Below are 20,581 nucleotides of genomic sequence, written 5' to 3'. Positions count from 1 at the left end.
AACAGAGGAACAACAAAAAATCTAACTCTTCAGTGATGTTCTTTATAATAGTAGCTACTTATTTTCAGAGGCCACAACTTAGAGGTATGGATGAACCTATGCTTTATGCTGTGTGACCTCAGAGAAAACAGTAAATCACTATCACTGACCTAATCATTGTTACTGACGTGCAGGGAGAATTCCCTCAAGTTGTTTTGGTAACAGGCACTCCTCTGCTGCCCCCTGAGCACAAGGAGAGTCTCTTACTTCTCCTCCTCTTTTTTTTTTTTTTTTTTAAAGTTACCTAAATTATTTTGATTTTTAAGAAGTCCATTGGAAAGACATCACCGAAAGATCCAAGTTACATTTTGTTTTCATGTAATCGATAGACTAAAATAACCTCCTCCCATGCTGTACGGGGAAGAAGATCAAGAAAGGGATGAGGGTGGAGGGGCAGTGGAATGCTGAATCAGCACAAAGGGAAGGCCATGTAACATGTGAGTTCATATATTGTTCCTACTTCTGTTGAGATTAATATCAAGATCTGTTATCCCAAAAGGGGCAACAAATGATGAAATGCATTTCCATGTAAGTTAACATATGTATTATTACATACATCCTGAATGTTTTCTTTAGAAATCTCTCCATTATGGCCATAACAGTCAGTTCACTTCCAGGTGAAATTCAAAGATGGAATTTTTGAAGCCTACAAGGGTATGTGATTCAAATTCCTGAAGAGAATGTCTCCATTTCTGGGCTGTATCACAACAGTTAAAATCTGGTGGATGGTCTTATTAGTGACTTGAACACAGCTGTCCAGTATTACCAGCAGAGCATTTTCATATGAGAACCTTCTACTTTCCATTGTGTTCCCACTGATAGTCCATCAGAGCCCAAGTGTTATGGACTTCATGGCAAAGTGGTTTTTTGGGTCTGATATGGCTTTTAATTAATTTGTGTTACTTTACTTACTGAAGGCAGAGGATTTATTTGAGTAGGTCTGGGGCAATGATGTGGTGTCATGAGTCTCCCAATTAAAACAATTTTTTAAAATGTAAAGTATATTGTACTTAGGTTCTGAGCACGATACAAAACTATTATCAACCAGGATTTTTCTTATGTAGGGAGTATATCTCAGTACTAACTGGTATAGTGCGTGTGTATACATACACATGCATGTTATATATAGAATTCCCTGCATATACACTACATAACAAGTCAGTAAATAAACTAATACTCTTTTTTAACTGGCTTAGGATTCCTCACAAAATTCACATTTGTCAGGAGACTCCATCTAAGGGTGAGTATGTGCAGGTGTGTGAACAGTACATGAATCTTTCATCCCCTAACTACTGGGGCAGAGGTCAACTGAGTGGTTCAGATTTGTCTGAACCAAACCTGAATGAGTTCTCTACCAAAATTCACATGACCACCACCCTTTTAAGACTTTTTCCTGAAGAAGCATTTGTGTATCTCCCCTTCTCCATATCTTTTTTGGGAAAGTGTTTATTTCTTGTGTTTCTTCATACATATGTCCCTTCCCGGGCCTACTATACATATCCTAATTGTCCTTGGAGATGATAAAGTGAATCGGTCTGTCCCACTAGCTTTTACCTGCTATAAGATATGCTTGGAAATGAGAAAACAAGCCCAGACACCTACATATATGGAATTTTATGGAGTTGTGGTACAGAAAGATGACTAGATAACTTGCAATTTTCCCTTCCATGTACAAGGGCTTTAAGGAATTTCTTCTGGCCCTGGCCAATGAAACCTGATTTTATTTATTTATTTATTTGTGTGTGTGCATGTGCGCACGCGAAAGTCTACTGAATTCAAAATTCTCAGAGATAATCCCATAAAACAACAAAGGAACAGTCTGTTCACTCAGTGATGGATTTAAGACAGACGATGACATTTATGGGCAACAGAAAACCATTTGTGCTAAGACATCTATATTGACTTGTATTTTTGGATTATAAAGAGTAAACTATCATCCTTTGTGGTGGAAAAGTAACCTCAACTGCAAAATAATGCCCTCAGCCGCTGTTGGCTAATTTTTGAATCTGTGGGACAATACTTTTCCACTCCAATCCTTAAATCCTCAGTCTCTAATTCACCAATCACTATTGAATATCCTTGTAGACACTTCAGTTTCTGTTGCAGTCATGATTAAGGTTTAAAACAGCAATTTCCACCACATTCCAATACCCGATCATTCATCCATCTCAAGTTATGAAAGAGTGTGCATGTATAGTCTTACTATGCAAATATAATGCCACTGCAACCTCATCTCTGGGTTCTTCTCCTCTGTCCTTTAACTAAAATGGTAGAGGTGACCAACGTCCACAAGAGGAAACAATACTACCAATGATGAGCAGGGTCCAGGCAGACCTACTGAACAATAGGTCTACAATCAGACATTGACATGTTCTTTGATAGGAAATAAAAACACACTGGGCTTGAGCCAAGGGGGGAGTGGAAGGTGTGGTAGGATAGGACAATCTACTGCCAGTTCCCCAGGGCAAAAAGAAGTGCATTTCAGCCAAACCTCCCTGGACATGTGGCTACTTAAAGTTTCCAATTTCTTTCAGAAGAGACCACTAAGAAGCTCCCTGGAGTCTGGGCCCCTTACAGGGTGATTGGTTAGCAAAGGATGAGGGAGGGAAAGTTTAAGGTGCTCACACCAAAGCCATGTGACCAATGCAAAAGGAATCAGGAAAAATCAATTTTTTTTATAATAAATAAACCATCCAAGCTGCATTAGTGTTCCAGATATGTATGCATCACACCCCCCTCTCAGCCACAAACCAACAAGAATGGGAAGTTAAAAATCATCTAGACAACCGATGGCACAGTCCCTTTGAACTGCGGAGAGAGGTTTTTATGCTGATTTAAGGCCCACATTCTTTGCATTTCCTAGATAAACGCACAGGACTCACCTCCCAGCCCCAGATCCATCAGAAAACAGAGGATACAGTGGAGAGGATATCATCCGAATGCCCTTTAACAAACAGGCTCTTGGTAAATTTTACTTTTAAGAATGCCTGGAGGTGACTGGGAATTTTCAGACCCAAGTGCAAGCATTGTAGCTGCAGCATTTCCTGCCCTCTTACTTGGCTGACTACAAGTCCCATGGGACTGATATTTCCTTTGGTAGAAACTATAGTCAATGCTATGGCCTCTAGACCAACATAGTGCGTAATCAGCATCTCCTCTTCCACTTCTCCCTCCCTGAATCATACCCATCTATACCTTTTACTGCTCCAAAGCTGTTACACTATGGGCAATTTATATTCTATATTATTTATAGCCCTAAAATCTTCTGCACAGACTGAAGTCACAGAGACTTCAGTCACACCAGAATATTTAAATTTATTTAACCGGTAGGGTGGAGGAGTGGGGGACCACTTGGATTAGTAATCACCTGACATTGCCATTCTATTTACACACCAAACAAACAAACAAAAAAAAACCCTAGTTAAAAAAACCAAGTTAAGAGTCTGCCCCAAGGATATACAAATTATCAATCCCCCCCCAAAAAAGATTAAAACAAGCAGCAACTTTTATATAAAATAAAAAACAAGACAAATGAAAAAGAAATTGTCAGTAGCATCTATCGCCTCTCTGCGTCTGAACTGCACTTATACAAACTAGTCCATTAGTACAGCAGCTTGCTAGAAATTGACTTTGGTTCAAGCTTAGTTTTAAAAAACAAACAAAAAAAAATCAAGAACACATTACAAATGGTGGACGGACATTTGTTAGTTTCCCTGCTTGCAGTTCACTAGTTTTGAAATTTTATGGATAATTATTTTAAATAATCTGTGAAACAGGAAGGTGGAGAGAGAGTAAGACGCGAACAGAGAAAAACATGAGTGAGGGGAAGAAGAGATAAGAGTTTCTGCCATTTGAATATAAATGTAAATCCCACACACTTGGGTCACAGACCAAAGTGTATGTTGGGTTTAAGTTGCTGTCTTATTGATCTCAGGTGGTGAGAGATTCCAAGATCCCCCTTGATGATCAGCAAAAGCCAACCTAACTACATAAACTTGCTATCTTGAAGCTCCCTGGTGACACCCCCCCCAACCAAAACCAAACACTGAGGGGGTGCTCGTGACACCCTCCCTAACTGAGTGTAAATGTGTTTTAAACATGTGACAGAAACTTTTAAATCCAACAGGAATGGAAAGTTCAAAGTGAACTGCATTGCAGAGATCCAGTCTTCTCTTTAGAAATCTTTTTGGTTCAGAAACTCGATTGGTATATTAAAAAAATATACATCACTAACCTCTGGAAACCTACTATTCTTCCTCATCCATTCTCATAAGCTCTCTGTTCTGAGATGCTCCTTGTTATGTGGATTGGAAACAACCCTAGAGACACAGCTACGTCAGCAAGCCAACACTGAGCCTCTAGTCAGAGATGCTTATTGCCATTTTGATCAAGGTAGCAACAACACTCCTCAGAGACCACGTGAGAACACCAAGATGTGTGCAAAGTCCCAGTGTTGACTAGATAGTCTGGTGCTATTTCCCACATCAGGTTGGACAATTCCAGCTGATTGGTCACTGTCTCCTATTTCCAAAGCACCAAGCAGGGTGGTAGAGAAAAAAAAAACCTATAAGCTATTTAAAACAGAACAAGGGCGCAAGGAAGCCGAGAGTGCTTTCTTACGGTTGTGTTGGCATGAAACTGGCAGAAACTTCTGTTCCAACAGACCTGACATCTATCCCTGTAGATAGAAGCACTTGCCAGTGGAAAACTGTTCCAATGCAGCTCCCTGTACACAACAAAAAACATGCAAGGGAATATTCCTTTGATTAGAGAAGCCAGTTTCACCTTTCAAAATCCTGTGCCAAGTCAGTTGGTAGGAAGCTTGGACTGTGGATGCCTTTAGATATTAGTAATATTGGCATCCTCAGGTAACTTTGCATTTCTAGGATTTCTTTTTTTTTTAAAGGGGCAAAATCCTAACAATACAGTAAAACCACCAAAACAGATGTCTGAAATAGTCTGGGCTCTAAGTGCCAAATCCTGCTCATGCAACTCAGAGGAAAATTGGCCCTTTAGCCTAAGTAGTTGGATGAAGGAGAGCTGTAGTACAGAAGTTATTTCTACCTCCCTCACCATAAAAGCACAGACTAGCCTGGAGATTTGCACACAACTTGCTGCCTCTACATCGAGCTTCCTGCAAAAGTAGTGAAAATAATCTCTCTCTCTCTCTCTCGATACCTCTGTATAAGTCACTGTAAAACAAGTTCAAGGATGAGGAAACTGTGAGGAATGCTCCCAGGAGATTAGGACAGGAAGCCTCCTCATGTTTCCCTCTTTCTCTCCCCTCTCCTCATGGCGTGGGAGCTCACTGAAAACGATCCAGGAGCAAAGACAAATGCGTCCAAACCATATATATAAAAATAATAATAATAATAATAACCATAATAATAATAGAGATACACCAGTAATACAGGCCTGCCTAAATTGTACCAGTTAAGAAAGGAACCCCCAACACGATTGATACGATTATAAACACCTTGTATGACATAACGGCCTGTACAACAGACCTATAAAATGATAATTAAAAAAAAAAAAAAGATATTTAGACCAAAAGAACTAAGAAATCCCCTTCCTATGTTTGAGTTGATAACCCACCTTAACTTGTCATTGTGACTGCTGGAAATGATAAGTAGTCCTTTCACTTTTTTTTTGTTTTTTTGTTTTTTGTTTTTTTACATTTTTGGTTAGAAAGCTCTCCGATCCATGAAGCGATCCTGAAAAGACAGTGTTTATTATAAAATTAGGCAAATGTCTGTCCCAGCTTTAAATCCTTCCTGTTTTGTTTTTATATTTTTCCGTCTCTCCCTTGTCCCCAGCAACATGGCGAGAGGAAGCCGATCACACTTTTCAGTTTATAAACCCAGCTGGCAGCCAATCCCACTGCAGAGTGAAACAGGCTGGTGGTAGCACAGCTCAGCCCGGCTCACTGTGCCTTGGAGGCAGTAGTGGTGGTGGAAGTGGCCCCACTGGCAGAGGCCACTGTGAAGAGAGAGTTCTGGATGGACTCAGCTGAGGTGGAGGTGGCATGAAGGCTGGCGACTGGTCCAGAGGCCCCTGCGGAAGCGGCAGCTGCAGAGACCAAGCTAACTGGGTTGCTGGTGAGCAGAGAAAGGTTCTGAGGGTTCAGGAACAACGGGGCAGTAACGATGTTAGGAGTACCTCCAGCATTGGCAAACACCAAGTTCCCAGTTGCATCCAGTGATGTTATTGGAAGAGAGCCACCAGATGCAAGAGCTAAAAAGGGAGAAAAGTGCAGGGAAGAGAACACTAGCATTAACAGCACAGAGGTATGCAGCAAAGTGCAACAGAACTTCAGTTTTCCCTCCTCTGAGCATAGCCTTCTTCCCATGACTAAAGATTCCTTCCTCTTACTTAAACGCAACATAAAAAGATTCACAAATCAGTTGAAAATGGGATTTGGCGTTATCGAGGCAGGCAGAACTAAGCATGTAAGAGGGAGGATCCTCTCACTATCCCAAAGAATAGAGAAGGGTCGAAAAGAAGTTTTTTGCTATTCATTTTTACCTATATCTCCCTAACACGTGTCTATCTAAAAGGAATCCAGAGTTTGTTTTAACAAGATATGTTACATAAAAGAAAAGAATAGAGGTTATGAAATATTTTAATGCATTATATAGTGTATAATCCTAACTCATTTTCAAACTATCTGCAAAAAACTGCTTTTATCTGCTTCTGGAAAACCAGGATCTGTTCTACAGTAACTGTATGTTGTCAGCCTCATGCAGCTAAGTAACTGCGCAAGCACGTGGCATAATTCAACCATGTGGTACCTGATGTCTTTGGAGCATCACTTCACACTACCCAGACCAGCTGCAGTTGCCACCTGGTTGCGTTTTGGCTGGCAAAGGCTGAGCAGCTGAAGCTAAGCACAAGCTGTTTTTAAGTTTTGTAAAAATAAAGTTCCTATCTAGAATACAAATTAAAGGCATCTCGCTGGATATTTTCAAATCTTAAAAATATAAACCCGATCCCAAGTCATCTGATTGTTCTCAGAATTTCCCATCTGAATGTTCTCAAAGCATCAGCACAGGGTGAAATGTCTGGCATCAGGGAAACTGCCCTCCACTGTTCTGTCACCCTATAACAGGAGCCAGTACTTATTGAGAGAAAGCTCCCTGAGAGCACTGGATAAGATTTTGCAGAAAATGAAATGGTTCTAAGGGACTGATCCAAAACCAATTGAAACTGAAGGGAGTCTTTCCACTGACTTCCATGTGCTTTGGATCAGGACCTTAGTGGGGACATATTGCTCCATCCTACCGGCCAGAAAAAGGCCTATTCAAGGAACCTAGAAGCGAAAACGTATTCACGCAGAATGGGAGCCACTACAATATGAAGGTCACTTGACTTGTTTGAGTAAAGCCTTTTTAAATTTTGATGCACTTTAATAGTTACATACTACCTCAAAAATCTACCCAGGGTTCAATTTGCCATGAGATCTGCCCTCAGAATAACATTCTTCTTTGTTCTTTGTGCACTTGGTACAAGATTTTTTTTTTTTTTTTAACTGAATAGTTAAATTTAGTTTATAAATAACTGGCCTGATTTTCAGAGGTGATGAGAACCCAAATGGTTCTCAGTAAAGTCAATGGAAATTGCTGGATGCTCCACACAAGAAAAAATCAGGCCACTCATTTAGACATTTAAATAAAGAATTAACTCCTTATTTTATGGATTTATAGCTCCTAAATAAGGACTTTAGATACACATTTTGAAAGTCTTGATCTTGGATCTTTGCGTTCAGGTTTCTTGTTCTCGGAACTGTTCTGCTATCAGCCTTGATCAAGACAACTATACTAAAACATCTGCTAAACGAGCTGTAAAAAGAAGATCTCTAAACAGCCTGTTAAAATTGTCCCTCCATGTCCAAAATGAATGCAGTCCCTCCCCCCCACACCCCAGCACCACATTCTTCCTTATCACCACCACCAAATCCCTGAGATTGTATGCTGTCCTAACCTGCCTCCCAAGTTTGTATCTTACCATTCACAATTCTAAAAAAAAAAAAAAAAAAAAAAAAATCTGTGTGACATCTTTGTAAAGCTTCTGTCCCCGACTACTGAATTTTGGAGTTGAGGAATGTTGCTTCTTTTTTTTGGCGAGTAAACCACACAAGTAACAAAATCAGTTATATACTAAAAGGAAGTTTACTAACCTTGAATAGTTGCCAGCGTACTGTTGCTCATCAGAGCTGGGCTGAGAGCACCACCTAGCGTCCCTGGATTGAGACTGAGTAAGGCACCTCTGTGATATCAAGAAAACAGGCCATGAGAGAGATCAAGGGAGGTTGTGTTACTATTCAGAGACCATCATATAGATAAAGAAGGTAGAATTCAAGGGTCTGATTTTTAAAAAAACAACATTTCCTGTAGTATTTTAATTTCTCCCATACCACAATGTGGTCTTCACAGCTGCCTTTCAACACTGTGCTTAACAACAAGCCTGAAGAACAGGCACCCAAAAAGCACAAGCTGTAGTTATTACTGCCGTGAATTACACTCACAGTGACTTCTTGGGCCACTGCAACTCTTTAGAGAGCTAGCGGAAGGAAATGAGAATAAAGAGAAACTGAAAGAACTACAAGGCATTTACAGCAATATTTTTTTTAGTCACACAGCAGCAACAGAATGATTTCCAATAAATATTCAGGTGCTCTCCATCTCGCTCTGGGTCGAAAGGAACAGAACTGAACACAGGGGAACGAAGGGAATCTAAGATGCCAATTCAATTTAAAGTTAGCAACTTGGGTAGTGTAGTTTAATGGCTACAGCAAGGAAATAGTAGTCAGAGCTCCTTGGCTCTACACCCAGCTCGGCCACTGACTTAATGTATGACTGATCAAGTCACTAAACCTTTCAGCTTCCTCATCTATAAAATGGGGATAACACCGCTATAGGAGTGTTGCAAGGCTTAATCCATTAGTATTTGTAAACCCTTTGAGAGGTGTAGGTGAAAAACATAGTATTAAAAAATCATGATGAATAGAGCCCCTGTACTATTTTCTTCATTTATCATCTAGAATGCAAGGACAATCCTTACCCAGCTGCAAACTGTGAGGGTGCCATCAAGCCTGGGTTTAGCCCCGCTGCAGCAGCCATGGCAGCGAGACTTGCATTTGCAGGCAACTGTGCAGCGCCTTGTAGTGCGGCTGCTGCCGCTGTTTGCAACCCTGATGCCGTCACCATCACCTGGCTGGTCCCAAGAGGGGAGGACAAGGGAGTAGAGGTTGTCTGTGTTGTGCTGGTCTCACTGGCACTGGATGCCTCGGAAGTGGAGGCTGAGGCAGAAGGGGAAGGACTCAGAGAGGGTGAAGTCACTGCTGAGGAAGCTGGAGGTGCTGTAGAGATCACGGTTGCTGTGTTGTTGGAGGTGGTTTCTGTTGTGCCTGGAAGGAGGATTCCAGTTAGAACAGTCCAAAGCACAGGCATGCTTGAATAGAAACCCCTACCACCTGGACTCGACAGCATAGGAAAGAGGAAGTAAGACAGACATGTCTCTGTTGGACTGAAGGGCACAGTGAATTCAAGAGTGGGGGACTGGTGAGTGTGGATCTCAGATCAAACTGACTCTTCAGGAGGAAGCTGGGTGGCTCAGGTTGGTAACGGGAGTGCCTTTTGCTTCTAGGTCACCAGGGGTGACTGTCTCAGCAGAGAGGCGAGACTGACCAGCCATGAAAAATGAATTACTCCAACATAGGACTGAGGCACATTGGCAGGGCAGTGTAAGAGAAGCTTGCACGGCAGTTGCCCACACTGTCATTTCTGTGGCAAAACAGAGGACTTCACTCTCTAGGACAGTCAGTCCAGAGTCTTCCATCAACACTGAATTGCTTTGTAATTAAAAATTTCTAAACAGGCAAGTGGGAGTGAGATGAGAGGAAGGAAATCAGACTGAAGTCAAATTGAGTATCTGGGCAGAGAGAAGGGAAATCCTCCATATTGTTTCTTCGCACCTGTATACCTAAGCTATATTTGTGAGCTCCCAGAGAATCCTTTGCTTCCCACAAAGCACTCCTTTTGTTCTCTATTTTTCACCTTCAGCTAGACAGGTTATGGGCATCTGAGACTCCTACACAACGTCTTACAAGGATACAACAAATCCAAGAGCCAGTTATCTATGGAGATTTTAGACTGCAACACAGGAGCACCAAAAATCTCAAAATATTGTTCACTTTAAAATCTTTATCTGTTTGACATGTAGACACCACCAATAATCCACTGAACTTCCATTCTATTATTTGAATTAGTTATCCCTGACTGCAGTGGTTTTCTGAAAAACCTTCTGTGCTGATACAGCTTAGGTTGTATCTTACCTGTGACTGACAGACTAGTTACAGCAGCACTAGTTAGAGGGAGCACAGGGTTGACAGTCAGGGTAGTAGCTGCACTGCTTGTCACAAGGCTTGGCGTGGTTGCCACCTAGAGGTTAGAAGAGAACATAACTGTACAACTCATAAGAAGGAAAAGAGTTACCTGACTTGCGTTCTTATCTTCTCATCCTCAACCAAAGATAAGGATGGGAAATCCTACACATTTTTTTAAATTCATTCGATTGCTTTAGTACTTCAACAGGCAGAGTCTGGGACCACATTAGTGACATTTGCTCCACTCATGGACCCAACAACGAACAGCAGCAAATCCACCACACACATACTGTCCCAATAGCTTAGTGGTGGCTCATCAGCAACTAACCATCAACATCCAGCATCTAGGATTTTCAATTATCCTCATTTAACAAGAGGCAAGTGTTCAAGGAGACTTTCTCAGAGAGAGGAAACTTAGGGGACCCAATAAAAAAATCTTTGAACATGCTTTTTCTGATACTTCTCAAGCTCCAATTCATTTCCTCTGGTTGAAGGCACTCCACGCACCATCCTAGTCTTATTTGTCAGATAGGTGTTTTACCATTGTTAAATGTAGTGTCTTGTTTCACCTTTATCAACCAAATTATCTGAACTTCACTTCTGTGTGTTTTCTTGGTTTGAAGGACCTCTTTCAGAGCATTCAAATGAAATGAACTGCCTTTACTTCTGGACAACTTAATGGAAGAAAGCTATAAACAAACTGAAGGGAATTCAGAGAAAATCAACCAACGTGATTAATGGGCTGAAGGGATTGATTTATTAGGAAAGACTAAAATTAAATATCCATATCAAGGACTAGAAGTGTATGTATGTACATCCAAGACATGCTAATTGTCTATAAATATATGAAGCATATACACATCAATGAAAGAAAGTGATTATCAGTTATACCCTCTTGGACAACCCAAAATAAGACTAAGGGATAGCACTAAACAAAAGAAAATGTAAGTAAATGATCAGGAAATCTTTCTAATAGAGAAATCTGTAAGATTGCTGAATATACTCTTAAAGGAAGTGATGACTGTCGCTTGACGTGTTTAAAACTAGGTTGGAGAAGGATGAACCTGTTAGCATTTTGCTCTAACACTCTATGAACAAAAAAAAAAAAAAAGAAAGAAAGAGCTAGAGCTGCAGCACATCTCCTCATCAACCCAGGCTACTGCGAGCACATTAAACCTGTCCACCATGCTCTACACTGGATTCCTACAGAACCCAGGGTCAAGTTCAAGGTCTTGGTCCTTATCTTCAAGGCTCTCAATCGCCTGGGCCCAACATAGCTGCAATAGTGCCTAAAACTCCCAGATGAAAAACCAGGGTTGGCACTTCTGCTCCTTAGGCATAAAGTAACTTTACACCACAAGGTAAAACCTGTGGTTGCAGGTGACAGAATTTTCTCAAGGGCTTGTCCGAGACTGTGGAATGAACTCCCATAGGAACTAAAACCATCACAAACCCCACCACCTTCTGCTCCAAGTGCAACATGCAATTCTTCAACCTTGCCTTCTCTAACAAATACACAGCAACATGTACAAAAAACAGAAGAAAACCCCTTCTAAAACAAACACTACACTGCACCCACACAATTTCATCCCTGAGAAGAGGATGACAGAAAGAACAAACCACACATGACAGATGTTAGTCATGACATTTAATACACTACTGTATGGTGCTCAGATACAACAGTGATGAGGGCAGTATAAAATCCTATATAGAATAGACTAGCTATAGGCTACATGAAATCCACAGACTTCAGAAGCTCAGTTACCTTGTCTAGATAACAACAGACATCCCTGAACAATGGTGGCGTGGAGTTCAAGGAGTGCACTTTGTTTACGTATGTTTTCAGTAAGTTTGTGTTTACCTTAGCCAAATATAAGGTTTAGAAAATGAGTTACAAAGATTAGCTAAAGAGTTTTTTCACTTTGATATACATTAACCCTGCCACAAAGGGACAAAAATAGTAGAATCAGGTTTGGGTGACAGTCTGCCAACTACCGCCTAAAAACTGATAGGATCTACTGCTGATTCAATGCATTAACGTGACTGGAACAAGATGGAAAGGATGGAACTGGGTAACATTTTTTTCCTTTTAAAGAAAGGGTTTTGGATAAGTACACCGATCTGGAATTATGTGAATTATGATTTCTTAGCATATGTCCAAAGCAGTAATATAAACTGCATCTTTGTGAGTGGTATTCAGTCAGCTGCGAATTACTGCCAGATCAAGTTAGAAGTTCAGTTTGCGTATTTAAATAATGCATTCACACTGGCTGATTTGTAAGATTTACCTTTTGTTTATAGTACACAGTGGGAACCAGTAAATATAGCATTGAAAATGCCAATTAAGTATCTCAGTTACATTTGTGAGCATAAGTTTGCTGCACAGAGCAGGTGAAAAATGTGTGTAATTCCCATTATTGCCAAGAGGAGAGGAGTGACTGATCTTTTCCAATGTGCTGAGCCATCTTCACTTCTTGATTCTTACCAGTGAGGTTGGGCAAGGGAAAATTGCTTTGATGGGAGAGCTGCTGGTTCCACCACTACTGGGTGGGTTGATCCTTTTCTCCTTCTGGCGCCGGTTACAGAACCAAACGCGGATCACCTCCTTCTCCATGTTCAGCTGGTCAGCTATCAGGGTGATCTCCTCCGAGGTAGGCTTTTGGTTCTGAAAAATGAGAAATATCTGAAAATCATGGAAATTACTTTGATGAGTGCTGCATTATGGGTCCAGCATAGCAGGATTCTAAACTAAAGAGCTGGAGGAAGGAACAACATATAGCTGGAATAGGCCTTCCTGTTTTATCAAAGCAGATGTTGTCAGGAACGGATTAAGCAAAAGTGGGACCTGATGGACCATCCTCCCAATCCCCTAACCTCAGATGGACACTTCTTCCTGTTCTGAATCCCAAACACTCAGAACTCCCTTCTTCTCATCCAGCCCCTCCCCAACTAAACAGACCCTTTTTTCTTCCTAGCTGCCAACTCCCAAGTTTGTCATTTTACAGTTCTCTCCCAGCTCCCCAAATGCTCCTTCTTTTAAGTTGCCCCCAAAACCTCTTCTGCTTTGTCCGAGGTAAGCCCTCTCCCTGAAATGCCTCCTTAACTACACTTTCCCAACATGACTGCTACTGAACACGGATGTTTCCTATAGCACTTCCTGAGCTAGATTCTCTTTTGTTTTCAAGCAGACAGGGTGCCACTTACTGCTCCCTGACATAGGGGCTGGTCTGTGCCGGCCCCATCGTTAGTTTGAGATGCTTTGGGCCTGCACTAACCTACACCACTTGCCTAGGGTCTCTAAGGGACCCTGGGCCAGATGAAGTCCAGCAAAGCAAAGCTCTGCTATGCCCAACATGTCCCCTAAACTGGGGTGTGGCTGGTATAAGAACTGGCTATGTGCCACTTGAAAGTTCCCTTCCATCAGGACAATTCTCGACAGGTCATGTGTGTCCACAATCTGGCCCCCACCTCCATCTTTCTGGTCACAAGAAACACTAGCGGAAGCTGTGTTCAGTGTAGCTGGGTAAGGGAGTTAAAGCTCATGTGTTTCTTTCAGAGAGAAGGGAATAATCATAATTTCTGGAGGGCAGAAAGCCAGGGATGAAGCCTGAGACCTTGCAGGGAGGGGAGATTCTTTCATCACCTCATGGGAAAGGGGGAGGTAAAAAGGGCTAGCACCAGTGATGATCAGATGATCTGCAAGTTGTCAGTACTGAGAGCACAACAAAATGATGTTCAGGAGGCCCCCTGCAGAGGTAGGACTTGGACTCTAATTTATCCTGCACTTGTGACTACAGGACTTAAATTACCAAAGTTACACACAGTCAACTAAGAGTCTAAACATAAATGATGTTTGGTTCTCTTTTCACCTTCCCCAAGTGCACAGACGCTTATTTCCTTTTCTTTTCTCCTTCCTGGTGTGCACAATATCACGCCTTAATCTACTGCTTGATATCCTTGACTAAGAAACTAAGGGGAAACAGCTGTCAAGAACCAGTGGGACAGCACTTACATTTTTTAATTTATTAAAATTAGGTGAATACAGATCATTCTGCTTGGTACAATATTTACTATTCCCCCTTCCTTGGTACATACACTTTACTAAGTGGATTGAAAGATTGCCTAAGTATGGCCCCCTCTGAGCCTCTCATGAAATTATACTCTCCTGGGGGCTGGGCCTTTAAGGGAAGTCAGACTACTCATGACAGGCTCCTGTAAGGGAGAATGAGCCAATTTAGTTACTTTTAAGTAATTAAATCCCTTGGTGGTTGGCTGGCAGCTAATTAATGAGCATGATAAAGGGTTGGCTCCTAGAGACAGAAAATTTCTGAGGAAAGTAGCTCTCGTGAGAGCTGAACAGAACCAGGGGCCTGGAAGGCACGGTCTGAGGGACAGGGAATTCCGAAACAGTGGCAGGAAGCCCAACCACATGTTGCCCCAGAAAAGAGGTGCAGCTGATAGATAGCCACAGACCTCTGGCTCTGGGGAAGGATTATTCCCAGACAGTGGCAAGAAGTCTAACTTCAGGGAAAGGAGCTGAGCCGACAGAACCTTGCTGTAGGGGAATGGTGGACCCAGATGAGAACAGAAACTCAAAGTGTCTCCCAGCTAAGACGCTGGGGTGAAGTTTTGCTTGTATTTTCATTGAGCCTTTGGTTAATAAACAGACCTCTCCTTAGGGGTATTGTTCCATATGTAAAGCTTCATTGAACTTGTTGATGACATTAGGGGAAACTGAGGGAGCAACTACAGCACCACACTTGGCCAGTGGAAGTGCTATAGGGCAAGTACACCCTGTGACAGATGTGTTGTAACTGTTTTGCAATACACTTTCACAAGTCACTACAGATTTCCCCACCCTCTGACAACAACAATCTGCCCACAACATACAGATTGATACACCTGCAAATGTATGAACACACAGACCAACACAGCTAAAGATATCAGCATATACATACAACAACGAACTTATATTGTGCTTTTCAGTTGACAATTCTACAAACCCTGTTTTATATCTGAGGAAACAGACGCAGAGCGGTTATATGATTTGCCTAAGGTATCTCAGCAAATCTGTGACAGAACACAAGGGATGAGAACTGCGGAGTTCTGACTCCCAGTCCCCTGTTCCAACAACTAGATGACAGACACAGACTGAAGATATACTACTTTAAATATTTGATGTCTATTATGTTTAATATGCATCTTAAATATATTATTTCTTATACTGTATCCACAACAATCATTGCATATCTTACAATGTCTGCTTAGTGCAGCTCCTAGCTGCAGAATTCTTTTCACCTTAATGGACATGTTCTTGAACAAAGCCACTATTCTATTTTATTACAAATTGGCTGAGCAGAGCAACTGATTCACTGACCTCCAGAAAACTCTTCTCTAAGGCCACACGTATGTTGGTCTCTATGCTGGTGCGTTTCTTCCTCCTACGGTTCAAGCCCTCAATCCCCAGCCCCGGGGAATTCAGGGCACTTGGGCTGGAGAGAGCTGAATCAGATGAGAGATTTTCTGAAAGAGAACAGAAGACAGCATGTATCAGTAAGAGACTTTGTGTCAGTGCACTGCAATCCAATTAAAGGATCCTACACATTCTACCAGTGTAAGAGATGGCAGAATGTACCCCATATTCATTCCAGACCTGGGTGGGCTCCTTCACAGCAGAGGTATTAACCTGGTATTACCATTTATACCTGCAATTTACAAGCTATAAATAGGGCCAAGTATCCTTTGTGACAAACAAAAAATGGCTGCTCACCTTGTGCAGTAACTGTGGTTCTTCGAGATGTGTTCCCCTATGGGCGCTCCACTCTAGGTGTGACAGAGCCTCCCACACCTTTGATTAGAGAGTTCTCATAGCAGAGTCTGTTCGGCCCATGCTTGCGTGACAGTCAGTCTTGTGCCCCATCCCGTTGTTATATAGCACTGTGCGGGTGAACCGCCCTCAGTTCCTTCTCTACCATGAAGCCCTACAGCAGAGAACTCTGAAGCAGAGGGGAAGGAGGGCAGGTGGTGGAGAACCTGTGGGGGGACACATCTCAAAGAACCACAGTTGTTGCACAGGGTGAGTAACCCATTTCTTCTTCTTCTTCGAGTAGTGTCCCTAAGGGTGCACCACTATAGGTGATTACCAAGCAGTACCATCTAAGGTGGAAGGGGCTTCGGAGTCTAATCCAGTACGGCAGAGAATACAGTCAAGCCAAATATCATATCAGAGGCAGAGTTGTGCATGATTGCATACTGTTCGGAGAACGTATCCACAGAAGCCCAAGTGGCAGCATTACTTATTTCAATGATCGGTACGTTTTTGAGGAAGGCCATGGAAGTGGCAGTGGACCTTGCCAAATGGGTGTGTATGAGTGAGAATGGCTCAATGTTATGAGATTGGTAATAAGAGTTAATGCAGTCTGAAATCCATTTGGAAAGTCTCTGGCTGGAGATTGCAGAGTCCTTTGATGTGTGTGCAATCAAGACGAATATCTTGTTGGTCTTTCTGAAGAGTTTTGTTCTGTCTTGATAGGAGGTCAGAGCTCTTCTGACATACGGGGTATATAGTATTGCGTCCTGCTGATTCATATGCTGTTAGGGGTAGAAGTCAGGGAAGTGAATGGTCTGACTGATGTAAAATGCAGAAGAGACCTTAGGTAAGCATTTGGAGAGAGGTCAAAGCATGACCTTATCCTTAAAAAATACTATGAAGGGGCTGTATGCCATCAGGATCCCTAGTTCACCAACCCATTGCACTGACATGATGGCTATCAGGAATGTTGTCTTCATAGACAAATGGAGTAGCAAGCAAGAAGCCAGGAGGTTCAAAGAGTGATCTTGTGAGGCATTTAAGCACCAGGTTGAGGTCTCATATTGGAGATGAACATTGGACTGGTGGGGAGAGGTTTCCCAGCCCTTTGAGGAACCTTGTTATGGTCGGGGGATAAGGATGGAATAGCCCTCTACAGAGGGGTGAAGGGTCATGATGGCAGCCAGGTGGACTCCTATTGAGCTCAATGATAAACCGAAAATGGTTAGCGCTTAGGTGTAGTCTAGTATATCTGAAAGTGATGCAGTCATTGGTGAAAGCTGTCTACAGCCACACCAACAGGCAAAAGGAGATCATTTCTGACAATAAGTGTAGCAAGCAGGTTATTTCCCGCTGTGTAGTAGCACTCTTTTTACATTGTCTGAACGGGTTGTCTCTATCCCTGTGAGCCATCAAATTAACCATGCTTTGAGATGAAATGTCTTGAGATTGGGGTGAAGAATCCTCCCGTGCTCGTGGGAGAGGAGGTGGGGAGTGTTGCAAAGAATGATTGGAGGGCAAGGAAGGTAGCTGTAGGAAGTAAGAAAACAACGTTTGTCTGGCCATGGGAGGGGCTATTAGAATGACTCTGGCCCTGTCTCGCTCTATCCTGAGCATCGTCTTGGCTATTAGGGGAGTTGGAGGGAATGCACATGGTAGGTTTGACGGTCACTGAAGTTGAAAAACATCCCCTAAGGATTGGTGACCCAGTCCGCCTTTGAGCAGAAGTGGGTGCATTTTTTGCTTGCCTCTCTATTGTTTAAAAATAGCCAGAGCTCCGCAAACCAGCTGAGCAGCGGTGGACCAGCTGTGCAGCGGGGAACAGCAGAGCAGCACACAGCAGGAGTTTGCCTGGGAGTTCGCCTGGGGTGAGCCCAGTGAGGCTTACATCTTGCCAACTTCTCTGAGGAAGCTCATAGTAGGAAGGTGATATGGAGGGGGAGTGTTCAGCTATTGTGACCTGCACTGGATGTGCCATGTTTGTCTTTTTTCCACAGGACAGAAGCGACTTTGTCTGTACAAAGTGCAAGCTAGTATCCATATTGGAAGAGAAGATTGAAGGTCTGGAGCAAGAGATATCGAACCAGCGTTGCATACGAGAATCTGAGGATTTCCTGGACAAAAAAGTCAGGATATGCTTCTACGGGCACAAAGCTCTAAAGATTTAGAGCAGGTTGCACAGCGGAGCCAAGAGGCCAGTGAAGAAGTTTGGCAACATGTGACCTCCAGAAGAAGAAGGGGGAATGTCCGGGTACCAGCAATGCAGACGCAGGTAAGTAACCGTTTTCATGTTCTCTCCACAGGTACCATTGCGGAGAGTGGACCAGATGATACGTCTGGGGGGAGAAAGCAGAAGGAGACTCCGCTGGTTGGAAGGCATGAGATGTGATGTCCTGAGGTTGGGGGTTCCACGACCAACACTCCCAAGAGAAGGAGGCGGGTGGTGGTGGTCGGGGACTCTCTCCTCAGGGGGACTGAGTCATCTATCTGCCGCCCTGACCAGGAAAACAGAGAAGTCTGCTGCTTGCCAGGGGCTAAGATTCGCGATGTGACGGAGAGACTGCTGAGACTCATCAAGCCCTCGGATTGCTACCCCTTCCTGATTCTCCACGTGGGCACCAATGATACTGCCAAGAATGACCTTGAGCAGATCACTGCGGACTACGTGGCTCTGGGAAGAAGGATAAAGGAGTTTGAGGCGCAAGTGGTGTTCTCGTCCATCCTCCCCGTGGAAGGAAAAGGCTGGGGTAGGGACCGTCGAATCGTGGAAGTCAGCGAATGGCTACGCAGGTGGTGTCGGAGAGAAGGCTTTGGATTCTTTGACCATGGGATGGTGTTCCATGAAGGAGGAGTGCTGGGCAGAGACGGGCTCCACCTAATGAAGAGAGGGAAGAGCATCTTTGCGAGCAGGCTGGCTAACCTAGTGAGGAGGGCTTTAAACTAGGTTCACCGGGGGAAGGAGACCAAAGCCCTGAGGTAAGTGGGCAAGCAGGATACCGGGAGGAAGCACAGGCAGGAACATCTGTGAGGGGAGGGCTCCTACCTCATACTGAGAATGAGGGGCGATCAGCAGGTTATCTCAAGTGCCTATATACAAATGCACAAAGCCTTGGAAACAAGCAGGGAGAACTGGAGGTCCTGGTGAAGGCAAGGAATTATGATGTGATTGGAATAACAGAGACTTGGTGGGATAACTCACATGACTGGAGTACTGTCATGGATGGTTATAAACTGTTCAGGAAGGACAGGCAGGGCAGAAAAGGTGGGGGAGTAGCACTGTATGTAAGGGAGCAGTATGACTGCTCAGAGCTCCGGTATGAAACTGCAGAGAAACCTGAGAGTCTCTGGATTAAGTTTAGAAGTGTGAGCAACAAAAGTGATGTAGTGGTGGGAGTCTGCTATAGACCACCGGACCAGGGGGATGAGGTGGATGAGGCCTTCTTCCGGCAACTTGCAGAAGCTACTAGATCGCACGCCCTCGTTCTCATAGGCGACTTTAATCATCCTGATATCTGCTGGGAGAGCACGACAGCGGTGCACAGACAATCCATGAAGTTTTTGGAAAACGTAGGGGACAATTTCCTGGTGCAAGTGCTGGAGGAGCCAACTAGGGGGAGAGCTTTTCTTGATCTGCTGCTCACAAACCGGGAAGAATTAGTAGGGGAAGCAAAAGTGGATGGGAATCTGGGAGGCAGTGACCATGAGTTGGTCGAGTTCAGGATCCTGACACAGGGAAGAAAGGTAAGCAGCAGAATACAGACCCTGGACTTCAGGAAAGCAGACTTCGACTCCCTCAGGGAACTGATGGGTAGGATCCCCTGGGGGAATAACATGAGGGGGAAAGGAGTCCAGGAGAGCTGGCTGTATTTCAACGAATCCCTATTGAGGTCACAGGGACAAACCATCCCGATGTGTCGAAAGAATAGTAAATATGGCAGGCGACCAGCTTGGCTTAACAGTGAAATCCTTGCGGATCTGAAACATAAAAAAGAAGCTTACAAAAAGTGGAAGATTGGACAAATGACCAGGGAAAAGTATAAAAATGTTGCTCGGGCATGTAGGAATGAAATCAGGAGGGCCAAATCGCACCTGGAGCTGCAGCTAGCAAGAGGTGTTAAGAGTAACAAGAAGGGTTTCCTCAGGTATGTTGGCAACAAGAAGAAAGCCAAGGAAAGTGTGGGCCCCTTACTGAATGAGGGAGGCAACCTAGTGACAGAGGATGTGGAAAAAGCTAATGTACTCAATGCTTTTTTTGCCTCTGTCTTCACGAACAAGGTCAGCTCCCAGACTGCTGCGCTGGGCAACACAGCATGGGGAGTAGGTGGCCAGCCCTCTGTGGAGAAAGAAGT

The 20,581-nt window shown here is 43.3% G+C and overlaps 1 protein-coding gene across 4 annotated transcripts in view; it reads right to left on the bottom strand.

Annotated features, from left to right (window-relative positions):
- Positions 1 to 238: 238 nt before the first annotated feature.
- Positions 239 to 20,581, bottom strand: part of POU2F1 (POU class 2 homeobox 1) — a 180,865-nt gene continuing 160,522 nt past the window's right edge. For 2 of the 4 annotated variants that reach the window (XM_074972221.1, XM_074972239.1), the window contains exons 11-16: positions 15,801 to 15,946; positions 12,909 to 13,106; positions 10,373 to 10,478; positions 9,100 to 9,445; positions 8,216 to 8,304; positions 239 to 6,273 (exon numbers count right to left, since the gene is read on the bottom strand). In XM_074972221.1, coding sequence (XP_074828322.1) covers positions 5,963 to 6,273; positions 8,216 to 8,304; positions 9,100 to 9,445; positions 10,373 to 10,478; positions 12,909 to 13,106; positions 15,801 to 15,946 — 1,196 coding nt within the window. In that variant the 3' untranslated portion in view covers positions 239 to 5,962. The remainder of the gene's footprint in view (positions 6,274 to 8,215; positions 8,305 to 9,099; positions 9,446 to 10,372; positions 10,479 to 12,908; positions 13,107 to 15,800; positions 15,947 to 20,581) is intronic. The other 2 variants (XM_074972230.1, XM_074972248.1) reach the window with 1 other exon arrangement.

Source organism: Natator depressus, chromosome 1 (genome assembly GCF_965152275.1).
Source record: "Natator depressus isolate rNatDep1 chromosome 1, rNatDep2.hap1, whole genome shotgun sequence".
Classification (NCBI taxonomy): Eukaryota; Metazoa; Chordata; order Testudines; family Cheloniidae; genus Natator; species Natator depressus.
The sequence above is the reverse complement of the archived record's forward strand: the minus strand, read 5'-3'. Positions and strand labels throughout refer to the sequence as shown.